The following is a 17,121-nucleotide window of genomic DNA, read 5'->3' as shown; positions in this document are numbered from 1 at the left end:
TAAGACGAACCGCAATCGCCGGTACAGCCTGAAAATCAGCGCTGCTTTTGTGCAGCATTTTGCTGAGGCTGTCTCCGTTTGCCTAATTTTAAGATATTTTATAATGTGTTTGGCTGTGTTTTTTTTGGCAATAAATTTCTTTTCTTTCTTTCTTTTCTTTCAAAAAATATTTGTGTATTATATCCTGTGAATAAAATAGAAATCACTGTCATTGTCTGTTGTCAGCTGTTGCTGTCAAAAGTTCAAAACTAATATTTTAGTTTCTATAATAGGTTATGTTCGGATAAGATTTTAACTAGTTTTACGTAAAATTTTACACTGCAACCGTGTAAATACAAGAACGTGAAGTGAAGCGTCTAAAGATTTAGGGACATACTTTTGTTATCAATGTCATTATAGTTAATAATGATGTTTGCAATCATGATCTATTTTGAGATTAAAATATTTCAAATGGATTGCGGCCAAAGGTTAAATTGTGAATGATTTTGGTATGAGTTAATAGTCTATTTGGCTTAGGGCGACCCTCGGTAAAACTGTACATTATAGGGCGTGGAATTTGGGGGTAGTGGGGGGTGGAGAGAGGGGGGGTGGGTACTAGGAACTTCCCCTGTAAAGGGGGGGGCGCGAAAATTAATAGTTTTCGAGATATTTACAAATTAAGTTTTGGTCCGCCTAAAGCAAAGGGGGCGCAAAGTAAAGACTTAGAAAATTTTTGATCTAAAGTGAAAATTGTATAGGAATCATAAAATACATAATTTTTATTCAAAACGCTAAAATAAGCATGTTTTATAAAAAAAACTTTTTCTCTAAAATATAAAATGGCCGAGATATTCGCCCTCAAAGATTGATGATAAAACCTAACCTAACCCTTTCCCTATCTCCTCATGTCTTTTTTATATTGTCTCAGACACTGCCTCCGGCTTTTTACATACACTCTAGGGGTAGGGCAGACAAGACCACGTGGAATTTGGGGTTGACAGCTTCGGTTCTGTGGCAAGTCTTATGATAATGCAATGCTTATTTTAGCGTAACGTTTTTTAGCTAGATTCGGACTTTCGCAGCTTAATATTGAATACATAATATTCCATCATTGAAAAAATTTACATTTTACAATCCGTCATGTATCTTGGTAATTATCAAGTTTAGAGAAAAGTTGCCCCAACAAAACATGCTTTTATTAGCGTAATCTTTACGATAAAACAATAATAAATAGGTGTTATAATGATACCAACTCCATCAAAAATTTTCTAAGTCCTGCGCCCCCTTTGCTTAAGGTATTTTTTTCCAGTTCCACATTGATCTGAAGCAATTAATATTAATTATTACTTTACAATAATAGTTTTCAATACTAGTAATATTGCATTAGCTCTTTGATTTGAAATATGACAGATTTAATGTAATAGACATTAGTATGACCTGTAGTTTTTTTTTTGTTTGAGTGGGAATCGCCCTAAAGTCGCTTCTGGCACTCGCCGGCCGCTGCCGCGGCACGCTCGCTTCGCTCGCTCGGCTCGTGCGGCAGTTCAAATGTTAACCTAACACGCTCGTCGCTTCGCTCCTCGCTACCTACCTATTTGTATGCTAAAAGTAAAAGTTTAATAGTTTTGTATAGTTTTAGGGCTTAACAGGAGTACGCACGAAACGATCTCGACTGAAAGGCAGCAAACGAACGGTAACTGAAAATGACGTCGTTATTGTTTTGTTCCACGGTACAAAGCGTACAATTAATATTGGACAGCGCTAGTCGTCCGCTAAACGGATGAATAAAATAAATTAGTCGTCCGATTACCGGATGAATAAAATAATTTAATCGTCCGATAACATCTATTTATCTATATAGTTAGGTTATCGGGGTTTCTTTAGAGAACTGCCGCGCGTATTATAGGTTTTTTGTGGGGGGAGGAGGGCACACGTAGGTATTTGATTTTTTTTTGCGCGTCGACGGAGCCCCGCTTCGCGGGGCTCCTATTTCTGTGTAGTTTTTTTTTAAAGAAACCTAACCTAACCTAACCTAACGGCTAACCTAACCTAAACTAGATTTTTTTTTGCGCGTCGACGGAGCCCCGCTTCGCGGGGCTCCTATTTCTGTGTAGTTTTTTTTTTTTAAGAAACCTAACCTAACCTAACCTAACGGCTAACCTAACCTAACTTGATTTTTTTTTGCGCGTCGACGGAGCCCCGCTTCGCGGGGCTCCTATTTCTGTGTAGTTTTTTTTTAAGAAACCTAACCTAACCTAACCTAAAGGCTAACCTAACCTAAACCTAACCTAACGAATTGAGGGTGAATATCTCCGCCATTTTTGATTTTAGAGAAAAGTTGTTCCTATAAAACATGCTTATATTAGCGTTATCTTTACGATAAAACAATAATAAATGGGTGTTAAAATGACACCAACTCCATCAAAAGTCCTGCGCCCCCTTTGCTTTAGTCCAACCCAACTAGCTTTAGTGTTAAAAGGTTATCTAGTAATCCGAATAATCGGACGATTAAATTATTTTATTCATCCGGTAATCGGACGACTAATTTATTTTATTCATCCGTTTAGCGGACGACTAGACACTTCGATTAATATTTTTGTTAAATTATAAATTGCGAATATTAATAATTTTATTTTATTTAATCTATTTTACAAAAACTATACTTAATAATAATTATTTTTAATGTTGTTGTTAAAAAATATACAAATTTCATAAATAAAATTTAAATTATAATATTTTTTTTGTTAGATAGAAATGTTTTACCTGAAATGAAACGCGTTTGACAATCGCTGTAGGTCAATTTGACACTGTCATAACAGTAAGTTCGCGTTTCAAAGATAAAATGGAGTAAAATTTTCCGATTTTCAAAAATTCGTGACTTAAAAACAAAAAGTTTTCGCGCTGTGAAATTTCAGATTTAGGTTCCATAGGACAATAGCTAACCACAAAAAAAATTACGACTCTCAACTCCACGCCCTATAATGTACAGTTTAGCCCGACCCTCCCCCGAGTGTTGTGTTTGATATGGATGAGTTAAAGAATAGAGCTGGCGAAAAATTCGGAGCATTGCATGTAAGTAACTCGAAACTTATGCGACCCTGGTACTTTATGTTAACAAAATTGGCGGGTGTTTTTTTTTTTAATTTTTAATTTGGGGTCTAGTTAATTAATCAAATGTAATATGAATTATGTCTTAATTGATGCATTGTTTTTGCACCTGTTTAAATGACATTGAATGTTGGCCATTTAAAAATGACCCTGGGCTTATATAACAAGTATTCAATTTGCCAATTAAATATTGTTTAGTTTCTGACAGGAAGATTATTTGTAAATTTATTATCATTATGGAGTAATATCCTTGTACTTTAGGTATATGTTATTTTTAATTACTTTTGCCTTAACCTATAACTGGGTAAATAATATTAGTTTTTGTGTTATATTGATTATAATATAATTTATTCATTTAAGAACAATGGATATGATTTTTCATTTATATATTGATTTCAAACAAATACAAATATAATCTGTCCGGCATATTATACTGATTTATTTTAAAAATACATTTTAATAATAGTTTACCTAAAAGTTAAATCTTATAACAAGAATTAGGGAAAAACTATAAAACTATCTTGACTCACAACTCATATATTAACTAACAACTGCGTCAATTTTTCAATATAAATCTATATTATAGATAAACACTATTTTTGTATGAATACTGTTATTAAATATCTGGAATAACCATGTTTTCATTTATTATAGGATGCTGCGCTATCAGCCGCAAATAATGGCAAAAATAAATTGGATACTGTAGTCCAACAAACAGCTGAAGCGCTAGCAAAGGTAAATCACCATCACCATCATCATGAGCCTGATGAATGATGTGAACGAATGTTGCAGTATGGCTGGATTGGTTTGTAGTCACAAAATCGGATCTTAGTTTCAGCAAGATTCCATTATTTGCCATATCTTGAAGCCAAATGCGTGTGTGAACTCATTTATTGAAATAATGGTAGCACTAAACCCAATCCTGAAAAAAAATCGATTTGGTAGAAAAACCATGACATAAGGTAACTCCATAAAGTGATGGTATTGCCATGATCATGTTTTATATAAAATAAATTTTAGCGCTATTTATTGTTTATGTGCATTTTAGACATTTAATGGACCTTTTATTTCACTCTCAAATATCATTAAAATATAACCCATTGACCACCGAGCGGCCCGATCGGGCCGCGACACAATAGATTTTCTATTGTGTCTGTGATACGGGGACTGAGGGATTAATTGCATAAATTGCATTGCTATATTCTCAGATAAATAAATAATAATAACAAATATTTGTAGATCCGCGAAATATTCCAAGACATATGGCAGAACGAGCTCGTACTAGAGGGTCGCGAGCGTGCGGTGGCCTGGGGGCGGGAGGCCGCCAAGCGGATACGGGAGGGCGCTCCGCCCCTGTCCCCTGTAGTGTTATACAACGAACTAGTTACGCTGTTGAAGGATAGAGGTTGGTATATATTAGTAACTAGAGGTCCGCCCGGCTTCGCCCGTGGTACATATTTCGCAATAAAAGGTAGCCTATGTCCTTTCTCGGGTATCAAAATATCTCCATGCCAAATTTCATGCAAATTGGTTCAGTAGTTTAGGCGTGATTGAGTAACAGACAGACAGACAGAGTTACTTTCGCATTTATAGTATTAGTTTGGATTCTAATCGATGCTAAAAATAAAGGTCAATTTGATATGTAAACTAATATTAGCTGTGCCCTGCGGTTTTACCCGCAGTGCTCCACTCCTGTTGGTCTTAGCGTGATGATAAATAGCCTAGTCCTCGTTAAGTGGGCTAATTACCAGCGACAGTTTTTCAAATCGGACCAGTAGTTCCTGAGATTAGCTCGTTCAAACAAACAAACCAACCCTTCAGCTTTATAATAATAGTATAGATGGAGGGGTGAAAATAAAAATGCCGATTTTTAACTGAATTAGTTTATTGTCTTTAATTGTTTGTTACACTAATAATCTTGATCTTAATTGAATAAAAAAAAGAGAAGTTACTTCTCACATATTATTATCTACCGTCATTTAACCAGACTAAAAAAAGGGTGTGTACCGAACACACTTGTCAGAAGTGAAACTTCTTTGGCAAGATTCAAAGATACCAAAATCGCCGCCTCCATGATATGCGGTATTGTCATGACGCAACCTTAAAATTTTATTCTCAATGCGCATAAAGAAGTTTCTCTTGAACAATTATTTTGATAAGGGTTGATTTTTCAATGCTTGGATAAAACTTATTCGTCAAATAATGTATAAAACTACCATTTTAAAAACGTATTCTAATTGCCCGTATTTGACAGTTTACGTGACATTTTAATATTATCGTGTAATACTTTATTGGACGGATAAGTTTTATCCAAGCATTGAAAAATCGGCCCATAATACCTGTTCACACATTTAATAAAAGAAATATTTATTTTTCAGTATGGCGCCGCAGTATATTCATATTCGCGTGCGGGGCCGTACTAGGCGGCAGTGCGGGTATTGTGGTAGGGCTCCGTGCGGCGAACAGAGGCCCCGCGGGGCCCCACGCGAGGGCCCTGCAGACCCAACCGGACCAGAGTGTTATACTTGTTGAGGATGCTGTTTCACATGGTTAGTAGTTTTATATTTTTCGTAAATAAAAGTTACAATTATTTTAATAGAGTTTTTGAAAACTGGTAGAAAAAGCAGTTGGCTGTTTATTATTGTGATGTTGTTGTATGGTGTATTATATTTTTACTCAGCCTACATGCACGATGCACTTTTGCATCTGCATAATATTTGCAACTTATGAAATATCACAACTTCTTTCCGAACTGGTTGTTATTAATATCCTTGTAATATATTGCTTCAAATTCCTTCCAATATACAATAGTCAAATAATCCGTTAAAAATCCATAATTTCTCAATGTATAATACTCGCGTAAAATCAAACACTAGAAAATAATAATCAAATATTTGAAATGCTGATTATAAAAGAAGGTTGGATTCTTCATTCTACCTAAAGATTGTTTTGTTTTATTACACGCCTTATATTAGCTTCACCTGTATGTTTGTTTGTTTGTAACCGACTTCTTTGGGCGCGATTTTGACCCACTTTAAACGGCCAGATTTCGTTCAAACTTTGTAGATTTATTGAGGACCGATGACAATACACTAATTTGATAAAATTATTCCATTTTTTAGTTCGGTTTCTATAAAAAGCGTGTTTTTTAGTTTTTTTAACTATTATTATTATTTTCTTAAAATGTATAGCAATGTAAAATGTTCGTTTTATATTGGTTTTTAGCGCTTATTTAATTTGATTGTCCTCCAGGTGCAGGTCCAGGGGAAGTGTTAGTGCGTGTGCAAGCGTTCAGTGTGTGTTCCGCGGATCGCGGCGTGTTACGTGGAAGAGCGTCCGCTTTGAGATCGCTCGTAACAAGGTCGCATGTTACCGTGGGGAGGGGGTTCGCTGGTAAGTTCTGTTAATATTATACTTTAAGAAATAACACTCGAGGCCGGGTTAAATATTAGTTTGAATGTAATAAGAATGTACTGCGATTCTACACAGCTACCTAATTGATGTAGATAGTTGATAACAAATCGCAGCAAGTCAACGACTATTAACAAAGTGAGGGTAGTTGGGTCGAACGTCGTATAAACAACGTCCAAGCCCCCACCCCCCGGGCATGATTCGTACGAATGCGCCACGAGTCAAAGGAAAGCGGCATTTTATACTATTCGACAGCTAAGCATGTTCAGACATGAAATAATGACAACTACATTGACAACTATTCATCCACAAAAATATTAAATCAAAAGTTACGTCTAACAATACGTATATTTCTAAGGACAAGTGTTATTATAACTTTTAACGATTACTTGCGTTATTGGGCAATGTGACGAATATAGATTACAGTGGGAATGAACACGTAAAGAGGTATGTGTTCATCAAAGTGGATCATAAAATGGAGTATGTGAAAAATTTGGAAATAAAACGGCTGAAACAAATTTGATGAATTTTAGCGTAGTGACAGGTTAAATGTTTCAAATTATATACGGCCTTACTAACATAAAGTTAAACAATGGATAAATTTTTACCATTTTCTACCATAGCTGTGTCCTGCTCTTGCTCACATGAAACGTTAATCATAAAAACAAGACAGGTTATTGCAATAACTAATCCATTGCAAACGAATGGATAACATTTTATTAGTTAGACCGATAAAGTATAAGACTAGTTTTTGTTACGTGTCAAAATTTTGACTACTAATAATGCGAAGAATTAAATAAATATCTGTCAAAATATATTCAGCCGAGACTTAAAAATACTATTATTTTTATAATATCGAATTATTATTAAAAACGTAAGATACAATGCTATTGATCAATAACATGTTATTCCATGAACAACTACTATGTATTACTGTTTGACATTAGTTATAGTAATTTAAGTGTAAAATATTGGTTGTCTGTAAAGTCGGTTTACGGTTGAACGTGACAACGTCCGATTGTGCTTCTTTGTCGCTCGTTCCGCGCTCTCGCTTGCACTTCAAGCCTTACATGGAACGCCTCAGAGCGAGGTAACGCCGCATGAGTCATGTTTTTTCGTGCGTGCAGCCGGCTCTATCGAATTATAAGACGTTGTCACGTCAATAATGTTTAAAATGAAATAATTGCAGGTGTAGTACTAGACGTGGGTCACGGGGTGACTCAGTTCGAGATGGGGGATGAAGTGTGGGGATGTCTTTCCGAGTGGAGTGGGGGGGCGGCCACCGAACTGCTGGCTGTTAGGAGGTAAATATAATTAACAATATTATGTTGTCTATACTAATACATATTATAAAGAGGAAAGGTTTGTATGTATGTATGGTTTTCATGCATAAACTACTGGACCGATTTTGATGAAATTTGGCACAGATAATCTTTACTTGAGAAAGAACATGGGCTACCTTTTATTGCGAAATATATACCACGGGCGAAGCCGGGGCGGACCGCTAGTTTTGTATAAAGTAATGGTGACAAGGCGGCTTTTCTAAGGCTGTAATTAGATTTGTGTCGCTCCGTGACAATCAAACTCATGGTCATGAAATGTATAAAATATTGAATGTAAATGAATGCGATTTATTTTTAAATTTTGCGTTAAATAAATGCTATTTAATGTACGCTCGTCATGGGAATAGCTTGTTCTATCTATGTTGTATTCTATATAATACTAGCTGTCCGCCCCGGCTTCGCCCGTGGTACATATGAAAAATAGATGTTGGCCGATTCTCAGACTTACCCGATATGCACAGAAACTTTCATGAGAATCGGTCCACCCGTTTCGGAGGAGTATGCAGACTAACATTGTGACACGAGAATTTTATATATAAGATGTTACTCGAAACTAATAGCTTAACAAGCAAGATTCATCAAAGTCTTAGTCTTAATATATTCTTAGTTTTAGTTTTAAATTATTATATGCATGTTAGTCTGTAAGGTATTTATTCTATGGGTCTGTACAATTTATTGTCTGTTACCTGAATTAAATGTATTAAAAAAAAGACGGGTTGCACTGGGGGAGTGCCGGCAGAAGTGAAAACTTGATTATTAACGTTGAGCATGTTTGATATTTTGGAATGGTATCCGTCTTACGCTTTTTCGATCAGGTCACGTGTCCTGACGCGAGTTTAAGATTTTATACCCATTACAGAAAAAGTGCTCAACGCCGCTAAAGAAGTTTTCACTTCAAAAAAAGTTCGTCCAGTAGTTTCTGTTTTAAATAATTATAAATATATGTACATTTTCTTCAGCACACGTATAAGCAAGCGTCCCCGCACGCTGGGCGCAGATTCCGCCGCGTCTCTACCGTGGGGCGGTTCTCTAGCGCTCTACGCGTTAGATAGAATCGGATATACGCCTGACACTTGTAAGGGGAAACGGTGAGTTTTTGTTAAGAATTTTCATTTTCTTCTAACTTCACCGGTTATTATTTTATTTACTTATCGATTATGAATAGTTTGAGGGCAGTGTGAAAAAAATATTACGCACAATATTTAGCCGAGTGGGCGGTATCCATCAATGAAAAATGTGGAATGAAAAATGCATGAACTATCAAAACGGGCATTTTATTTTTCATATTAGTATAATTGAAGCGATGAAAATATCTTTAAAGATCTAAACTACCTAACATTTGATCTAATCTATGTCTTTAAATAATATTAATTACTAGCTGTGCTCCGCTCCTGCTGGTCTCAGCTATTTAGCCTTTAGCCTTCCTCGATAAATGGGCTATCTAACACCGAAAGAATTTTTCAAATCAGACCAGCAGTTCCTGACACACAAACAAACGAAACTCTTCAGCTTTATAATATTAGCACACCCCGGACACTCCATACAAAATTATCGTTTTGACAGTCACACTGTAGAGACTGCAAATGTGTGTGTTAACGCTTTATGGTTGGCACATTTGTGACTAGCGTAAAGAAATTCCCGTTTTTCTGATGAAATACTTACCGTAACAAAACCTAACCTAAACAGCACAATCTAACCATTTTCTAGGAAAAACGATAATCACAAATCCAAAATAATAAAATTACTTTAAGTCAATTTGATTAATGTTCAAATCAATCAATCTTCGTTGCGTATCGTCCTTGCAGAAAAATGCGGTCCATTATCCGCATGATCGTGCGGGGGTGAGGTAAGTGTTTAATTTTGGCGGGAGGCGGAGAGTGTCCGTTCTGTAGCGTTTAGCTACTATTATGTATTCTGTGGCTTAGTATAGATAAAACACATGTACCAGCTAGATAATAATAAATAATGATCGGCCAGGGTGCTGGTAGCAGGAGCAGCCAGCAGTGAGGGCTGTGCCCTCGTGCAGCTGCTGAGCGTGTGGGGCGCGAGGCCTACTGCTGCAGCTCCACGACATACACGGAATACGCTGAGGAATTTAGGTAAAATATGTGTTTTTTTTGACGTGACAACGTCTTATAATTCGATACAGCCGACTGCACACACGAAAAAACATGACTCATGCGGCGTTACCTCGCCCTGAGGCGTTCCATGTAAGGCTTGAAGTGCAAGCGAGAGCGCGGAACGAGCGACAAAGAAGCACAATCGGACGTTGTCACGTTCAACTATCGTCAGTAAACCAACTTTACAGACAACCAATTTTTTAATATGAAAACTTCTTTTGACACATCGCACACATTTATACACATCTATTTCTGCAATCCACAAGCTCATACGAGTTGGAATAAAACTTTACTTCAATACAGTCGACTCTCGTTAAATCGAAACTCGAGGGACTCAAAATATTACGAATTATCAAGAGTTTGAAATATCAAATGGTTCGAAATTTGTGAGAGAAAATAAATAAAACTTCAAATCATTAAGTGTTAATCAATTATTCAAATTCAAATTCATTTATTATTTATTAAATGCTATTCTACAGTAACCGAATGATAACTAAACATACCAATTTGTGAGAAGTGTAAAGTCAAATTAATCATAACAAAAACAACGGCTCATTGAACAAGTTTGAACTTGTCGCAAAATGTACGTACCTGACTACCTGCTTACAATCTTTCCGCCTCTTTCTCCCTGCAACTTTGAATTGTCGAGTGTTGGACGCTGATGAGTTCGAATTAACGCGTCGTTTTGTAATATAGCAATGGTATTTTCATTCGAATTACCAAGTGCACAAAAATGTATGGATTTAGTTCGAAATATAAAGAGATTTTGTAGGGACCTCGTGATAACTTTGAATTATAGAGAGGTTCGAATTATCGCAGGTTTGAATTAACGAGAGTCGACTGAATTTATAATAGTGCATTAACACATTCGTTTTAACCATTCCCCTTGTCATCCGACTAAACTTTCATATACGGTTATTAGCGTAAATCACTGTTCACACATTCGTTATTAAAACAATGAATTCCTGTTCGTCACTCATGCCAATGTGTAAATGCAAAGTATGTATATGTGAAACATCACATTGTTGAACTCGATCAATAGTCATAAGTCACCTATATTTGCTCGCTGAAATTCAATCAATATAAAATCCTAATCCTACATTAAAAAGTCATAAGTACCCTTGACTTGCTCGAGCATAAACTCCATGTATACAGGGTGTCCCACTATTGGTATACTAAGCGCGAAGGGCCTTGTAGTTTTGCATACACTGATCACGTAAAAAACACTGAAACAACAAAATTACGTGAAAAATTTTTTGCTAAATTTTTCCTGAAAATCCATGTTTTCTTCTCTAGCTTCATGCAGCCGGTATATACCGCTTCTCTAATATGAGCATTTTGTCTATGAAAACATTAAGTAAACGATAGCTCACGTGCTGGTGGCACAGTTGGGCGGGTTGCTTGTTATGGGTGTACACGTAGAGTTTTAAGAATTAATCTATTTGAAAAAAAAATGCGTCTGGAATTTTATAAGTATTTTTTACGTACTCAGCGTATGCAAAACTATAACCTCCATTGAGCTTAGTATACCAACAGTGGGACACCCTGTATAATATTGTTAGACGTAACTTTTGATTTAATAATTTTGTGGATGAATAGTTGACACTATTTCCTGTCCGAACATGCTTAGCTGTCGAAAACTATAAATTGCCGCTTTCCTTTGACTCGTGGCGCATTCGTACGAATCGTGCCTTGGGGGGGGGGGGCTCGGACGTTGTTTATACGACGTTCGACCCAACTACCTTCACTTCGCTAATAGTCATTGACTCGCTGCGATTTGTTATCAACTACCTACATCAATTGTAGAATCACAGTACATTCTTATTACATTCAAACTAATATTTAACCCTCCCTCGTCTTTTTTTTGTTATTTCTTATAATATTACAATAATCCCCATTGCTTGCATCTCATAGGTGCCTCCGAGTTCATAGAGCTGGAAGGCAGCAACGAGCACGTGGCCGCTTCGTGGCTCGTAGTGGAGCAGCACGTGGGCCGCTCGGGGCCCTGGGACGGGGCCCTCGCCTGCACCGGGGCCCCGCCCGACAGGCCCCCGCATTATACGCTACTCAAGTATGTATTACTAGATTTCCGCCCGCGGCTTCGCCCGCGTTTTCAAAGGAAAACCCGCATAGTTCCCGTTCCCGTGGGATTTCCGGGATAAAACCTATACTATGTGTTAATCTAAGTTACCCTCTATATGTATGCTAAATTTCATTGTAATCGGTTCAGTAATTTTTACGTGAAAGAGTAACAAACATCCATACATCCATACTTACAAACTTTCGCCTTTATAATAGTATGTATAATGTATATTAAGATAAGATATGAAATATAAAAAAGTATAAATGCACTACGTATACATATTTTTAAAATACGTATATGCACTGGTAAGCATATCAATTATTGTAAAAATAAGTGTCCAGAAAATACTCGATCACGAGGCGGTATTCGAATCCACGTGTTTCGCATAATCAATAAAAAGTCGTTTCCCGCTATCCGTTTTAAATTTTTACATTTAATCTGTTATCTTTAAAACTACCGTTTTTTTATTACATGGTCTCGAGGAAAGTTTTAGTGTATAATTTTTTAAGTTTTAGACAAAGGGTCTAAAGCTTTATCTATTTAAAAACTACAATTAGCATTAATCTGTTTTATTTATTACCATAATTCAATGAATAGTTAATGAAATATTATAGGACATAAATATTATTATATATATACATATATACATAAACATAACTTTTTTCACACTTTCAGAGCCACCGCCCCCCGCAGTGCAGTGGTGGAGCTTCGCCCTCGGGCTCTGGTCACGGACCGACTGATCACACCGCTGTGGATCATGTATTCAGCTACCGTTTATACTTTCAATGTTTTGAGGGTAGGTTGAAATTATACTTAATAGGTCATTTTCATTTTATTTTTAGGTGCCTAAAAAAAGTGTAGCTTGAGAAATTATACTACAACTAGCGGTCCGCCCCGGCTTCGCCCGTGGTACCTACATGTTTAAACTATCCTATCTCTCAAGTTGGATCGAACTGCACATGGTGTGCGAATTTTATTATAATCGGTTAAGTGGTTTAGGAGTATTGAGGACAAACATTGTGACACGAGATTTATATATATAAAGATATGCGTACAAAAGTGTTAAAAAAAATTGAATAATCAGGATAAGTTAAAATTGGATACCTAACAACAAGAGATACTATAACAAGAACAACAATAACCTATTTAAAAAAAAATCCTCGTCATCAGTTCGTCAAAAAATGTGTGTTGTATAAAATATTCATTCAAATTAACACCTTATTTCATAGCAGTAATGTCCAATGTCTATTGTGTCGTTCATTAGAAAAGTCTGCCCAACACACGCATAGGCAGAGTTTAGTTGTTTTGTACACCAGTGTGTGTTTCAGATTAATTGTACTTTTATCTGTTTACTAGCTGCACCCCGCGGTTTCACCCGCATTACTCCGCTCCTGTTGGTCTTAGCGTGATGATATATAGCCTCGATAAATGGGCTATCTAACACCGATATTTTTTTCAAATCGGACCAGTAGTTTCTGAGATTAGCGCGTTCAAGCAAACAAACTCTTCAGCTTCATAATATTACTAGCTTTCCGCCCGCGGCTTCGCCCGTTTTGTCTAAAACATACTAAATTATATACTAAAACCTTCCTCTTGAATCACTCTATCTATTAAAAAACCGCATCAAAATCCGTTGCGTAGTTTTAAAGATTTAAGCATACATAGGGACATAGGGACAGAGAAAGCGACTTTGTTTTATACTATGTAGTGATTATAGATATTCGGATAAATAAAAAATAAACATTTTTTTTTCAGTGGATAACAGGCAGTGGCTGGCATTGGGACTGGCTTGAAAACGATCACCAAATGTCGAACGGTTTAGATACTTTGAGACATTTGGTGGAGGGCGGGCAACTGGCGCCAGTACTGGATAAGGTAACTATCTGTTAAGGCGAGGTATTTAAATATTTTAAATATGTATTTAATAACTAGCTGCTCCGCGCGGTTTCACCCCCGTGGCTCCACTCCTGTTAGTCGTAGCGTGATGATATATAGCCTATAGCCTTCCTCGATAAATGAGTCACTAACACCGAAAGAATTTTTCAAATCGGACCAGCCCCCCTAGACAAGTGGCTTTCTATTAGCGTAAAGTTCAATAGAATAGATTATGAATGTATGAGATTGACGTTTGATTACGACGACGACGACGATTGATTACGTCAATCTCATACATTCATAATCTATTCTATTGAACTTTACGCTAATAGAAAGCCACTTGTCTAGGGGGGCAGTAGTTCCCGAGATTAGCGCGTTCAAACAAACAAACAAACAAACTCTTCAGCTTTATAATATTAGTATAGATTACAGGGCTTCAGTTGAAAACCAAAACTTAGCACGTTTTCTGCAGTACATCAAAATAAATATCCTTATATAACAATTATTTGCAAAATCACAAATTTCATTATTAAATAATTCGTTTTCGATTTTTATTTTAGCCTATTTTTACGATTTTATATGGTCGAGCTAAATACACGTGGTTGTGGAAATTAGCACACTTTTTAGGCAATATCTTGAAGTGTATTGATTATTTTTTCTAAAAGCGTCATATAATTGCAAATACATGAAAAATTTGATCTTGCAAACCAATTTTACTCCCCATAACGTATAGATTTTTTTTTGGTTCCATTTTTAATATTAATCGCTCAATTCTTACGTGTTGATATTGTCTTATTGATTGACAAATCTTTTCGATCAGTCTTCAAAAACGAGAACGAGATTCTATGTTCTGTGATATGATTTTTTTTTTTGTTCTAATACATATTTTCTTTTATACAAATCTTGTCCGAAATTAATTAGACATTTTTACGTTCGCCCACGTTCACACGTTGTCAAATTTAACAAATTACATACCATCTTAAAACCTTTTAGCACCACGCTATCCATTGGTGAAAATATACTGAAAATCGGTGCAGCGTTATGAGTTTATCGCAAACATACAAACAGACGGACAATAATATGTAATAATGGTGATGATAATAATAATTATATATTATTACAGGTATATTTCCCTCAAGATTTCGAAGCTGCTTTAGCACACGCGTGTAGCGACGAAGCCGTAGGAACAACTGTTATACGGTTTCCATAGTTACTAATATCAATAGTTCCTCCTATTGTCCTAATTGGCAAGTATTCGGATGATAACGCACGAATTTTTATCCGATACGATGTGAAGAATTGTATTTATGTGTAAGTATGTATAATCAAATTGTATGTGTTTAGATTTTGTAAACAAAGTTTTGTAATTTAATAAAAAGTATGGATGTTGTATGTAGCTCTGTTGAATCTAACTTGTTTCTATAAAATATGAAGCAATTGTATAGGTTCAACTTGACGCTTGTAATTTTAATTCTGAAGTATGTTTTGTAGTTCTTGTAACGTTATTTGAACATTTTTTTTAATACGTAAAAGAAACATACATAGTTCAATAAAGTATTTAATATTTTATATGAATATATTTCAAGTTAAATGTACGAATACTTGCCAATTAGGACACTCTAGTTACAGAGCTCAAAATGTTTGTGGCATTATTTTGAAATTTTATATTATTTTATAGTTTATAACAAATATAAAATTAAATGAAATAGACACAATAAACGTACAAATGTATATTTTTTAATATATTCTTGTAAATTTTATAATACCCTGATTGTCGAACTTAGTTAGAATTAAGATTTAATTTAAAATATTGAATTGTAATATGTTTCGAATTTTACGTACTGTCATATGAATGTATTATTCTTTTTTTTCCTTTATTTAAAAATGTATTTTATTTTTTGCTATAATCGTGTAAGAAAAATATATAATTATAATGAAATGTAAAGTAAAAAAGAGCGTGTGTGCCGAGCACACGTGTCAGAAGTGAAACTTCTTTGGCAAGATTCAGAGATACCAAAATCGCCGCCTTACACTATGACGTGACGGTATTGCCATGACGCGACATTGAAATTTTACTCTCAACGCGCCTAAAGAAGTTTCACTTCAGAAATGAATGTTAAAATTGATGTTTTATAGCTCTTTTGTATAGAATGAAATGTGTAGATTCGGAATATTCCTTACTAGATTTCCGCCCGCGGCTTCGCCCGCGTTTTCAAAGGAAAACCCGCATAGTTCCCGTTCCCGTGGGATTTCCGGGATAAAACCTATCCTATGTGTTAATCCAAGTTACCCTCTATATGTGTGCTAAATTTCATTGTAATCGGTTCAGTAGTTTTTACGTGAAAGAGTAACAAACATCCATACATCCATACATCCATACATCCTTACAAACTTTCGCCTTTATTATTAAGATTATTAATTGTCAAACGCAACACAACACGTTGAAAATCGCGCAAAATATATTTGTTTAGATTCCTTAAAGATTAGAAAATATCTCACTAATCATTTAACTCGATCGCAAATAATTATTTGCATTAAAATATTCAATACTACTTAAAATATAATCAACTAGCTTTCCACCGCGTTTCTAAAACTTAACAAATTACACCACGCTACCTTGGTAAAAGTGTAATGAATACCTATTACTGTAATAGTTTTTGAGTTAATCGTGAACAGACAAACAGACGCGGTGGTGAACTATTATATAAGATTTAGTAAGGATTGTATTATTTTATGTATGGGAAAATATATTAAATAGCATCTGCCCCATACGCCATCACATTATTTATAAAAAAAACTACATTTTCATCACTAACTGTTGAATTTTCCTATATATTTCTATAATAGAAACGTGAAAATTCAACGAGCCATAAAAAAGTTAATCGTATTAATTATGCCATATAACTTCCATTTTATATTTATTTAAGCATTGTTTTTAGCATTAAATTTATATACCAGCCAGTTTCACAACTTGCTGATAAAACCTTTTTAATAATTTTTGATCTATATTTTAATGTCATTTTAACTGACAGATAAACTAAATAGAACTTATCTAGAAGTTGTGAAATTGGCTATAAGAGCGGCCGTACACGGACGGCTCGAGCAGTTAACGGACTGCTCGAGCTGTCAGTCGTTGACTGCTCGAGCTGTCGCCACAAACCGCACATTTGACGGCTTGAAGCAGTCGCGACGGCTCGAGCAG

At 35.6% G+C, this 17,121-nt stretch overlaps 1 protein-coding gene across 1 annotated transcript; it reads left to right on the top strand.

Moving 5' to 3' along the window:
* Positions 1-232: 232 nt before the first annotated feature.
* LOC149477153 (NAD(P)H oxidoreductase RTN4IP1, mitochondrial-like) lies at positions 233-16,122 on the top strand. Its single transcript, XM_089710593.1, has 13 exons — positions 233-526; positions 2,984-3,051; positions 3,742-3,822; positions 4,327-4,492; positions 5,466-5,636; positions 6,340-6,480; positions 7,688-7,802; positions 8,801-8,929; positions 9,819-9,940; positions 11,876-12,032; positions 12,720-12,840; positions 13,800-13,919; positions 15,043-16,122. Exons 2-13 carry the CDS (start codon positions 3,004-3,006, stop codon positions 15,127-15,129), a joined length of 1,458 nt encoding a protein of 485 aa, XP_089566719.1. The 5' UTR covers positions 233-526; positions 2,984-3,003; the 3' UTR covers positions 15,130-16,122.
* The last annotated feature ends 999 nt before the right edge of the window (positions 16,123-17,121 follow it).

The sequence above is a fragment of the Colias philodice genome, chromosome 25 (genome assembly GCF_061535455.1).
Source record: "Colias philodice isolate Cphi_HAF_F1 chromosome 25, ilColPhil1 Martin Lab GWU primary, whole genome shotgun sequence".
NCBI classification, from domain to species: domain Eukaryota; kingdom Metazoa; phylum Arthropoda; class Insecta; order Lepidoptera; family Pieridae; genus Colias; species Colias philodice.
The sequence above is the reverse complement of the archived record's forward strand: the minus strand, read 5'-3'. Positions and strand labels throughout refer to the sequence as shown.

Coding starts and splice junctions, on each gene's coding strand:
- LOC149477153 (XM_089710593.1), top strand. CDS start 3,004: ATGGATGAGTTAAAGAATAGAGCTGGCGAAAAATTCGGAGCATTGCAT. Junction 4,493..5,465: donor TACGCTGTTGAAGGATAGAG/GTTGGTATATAT, acceptor TTTATTTTTCAG/TATGGCGCCGCAGTATATTC. Junction 13,920..15,042: donor TGGCGCCAGTACTGGATAAG/GTAACTATCTGT, acceptor ATATTATTACAG/GTATATTTCCCTCAAGATTT.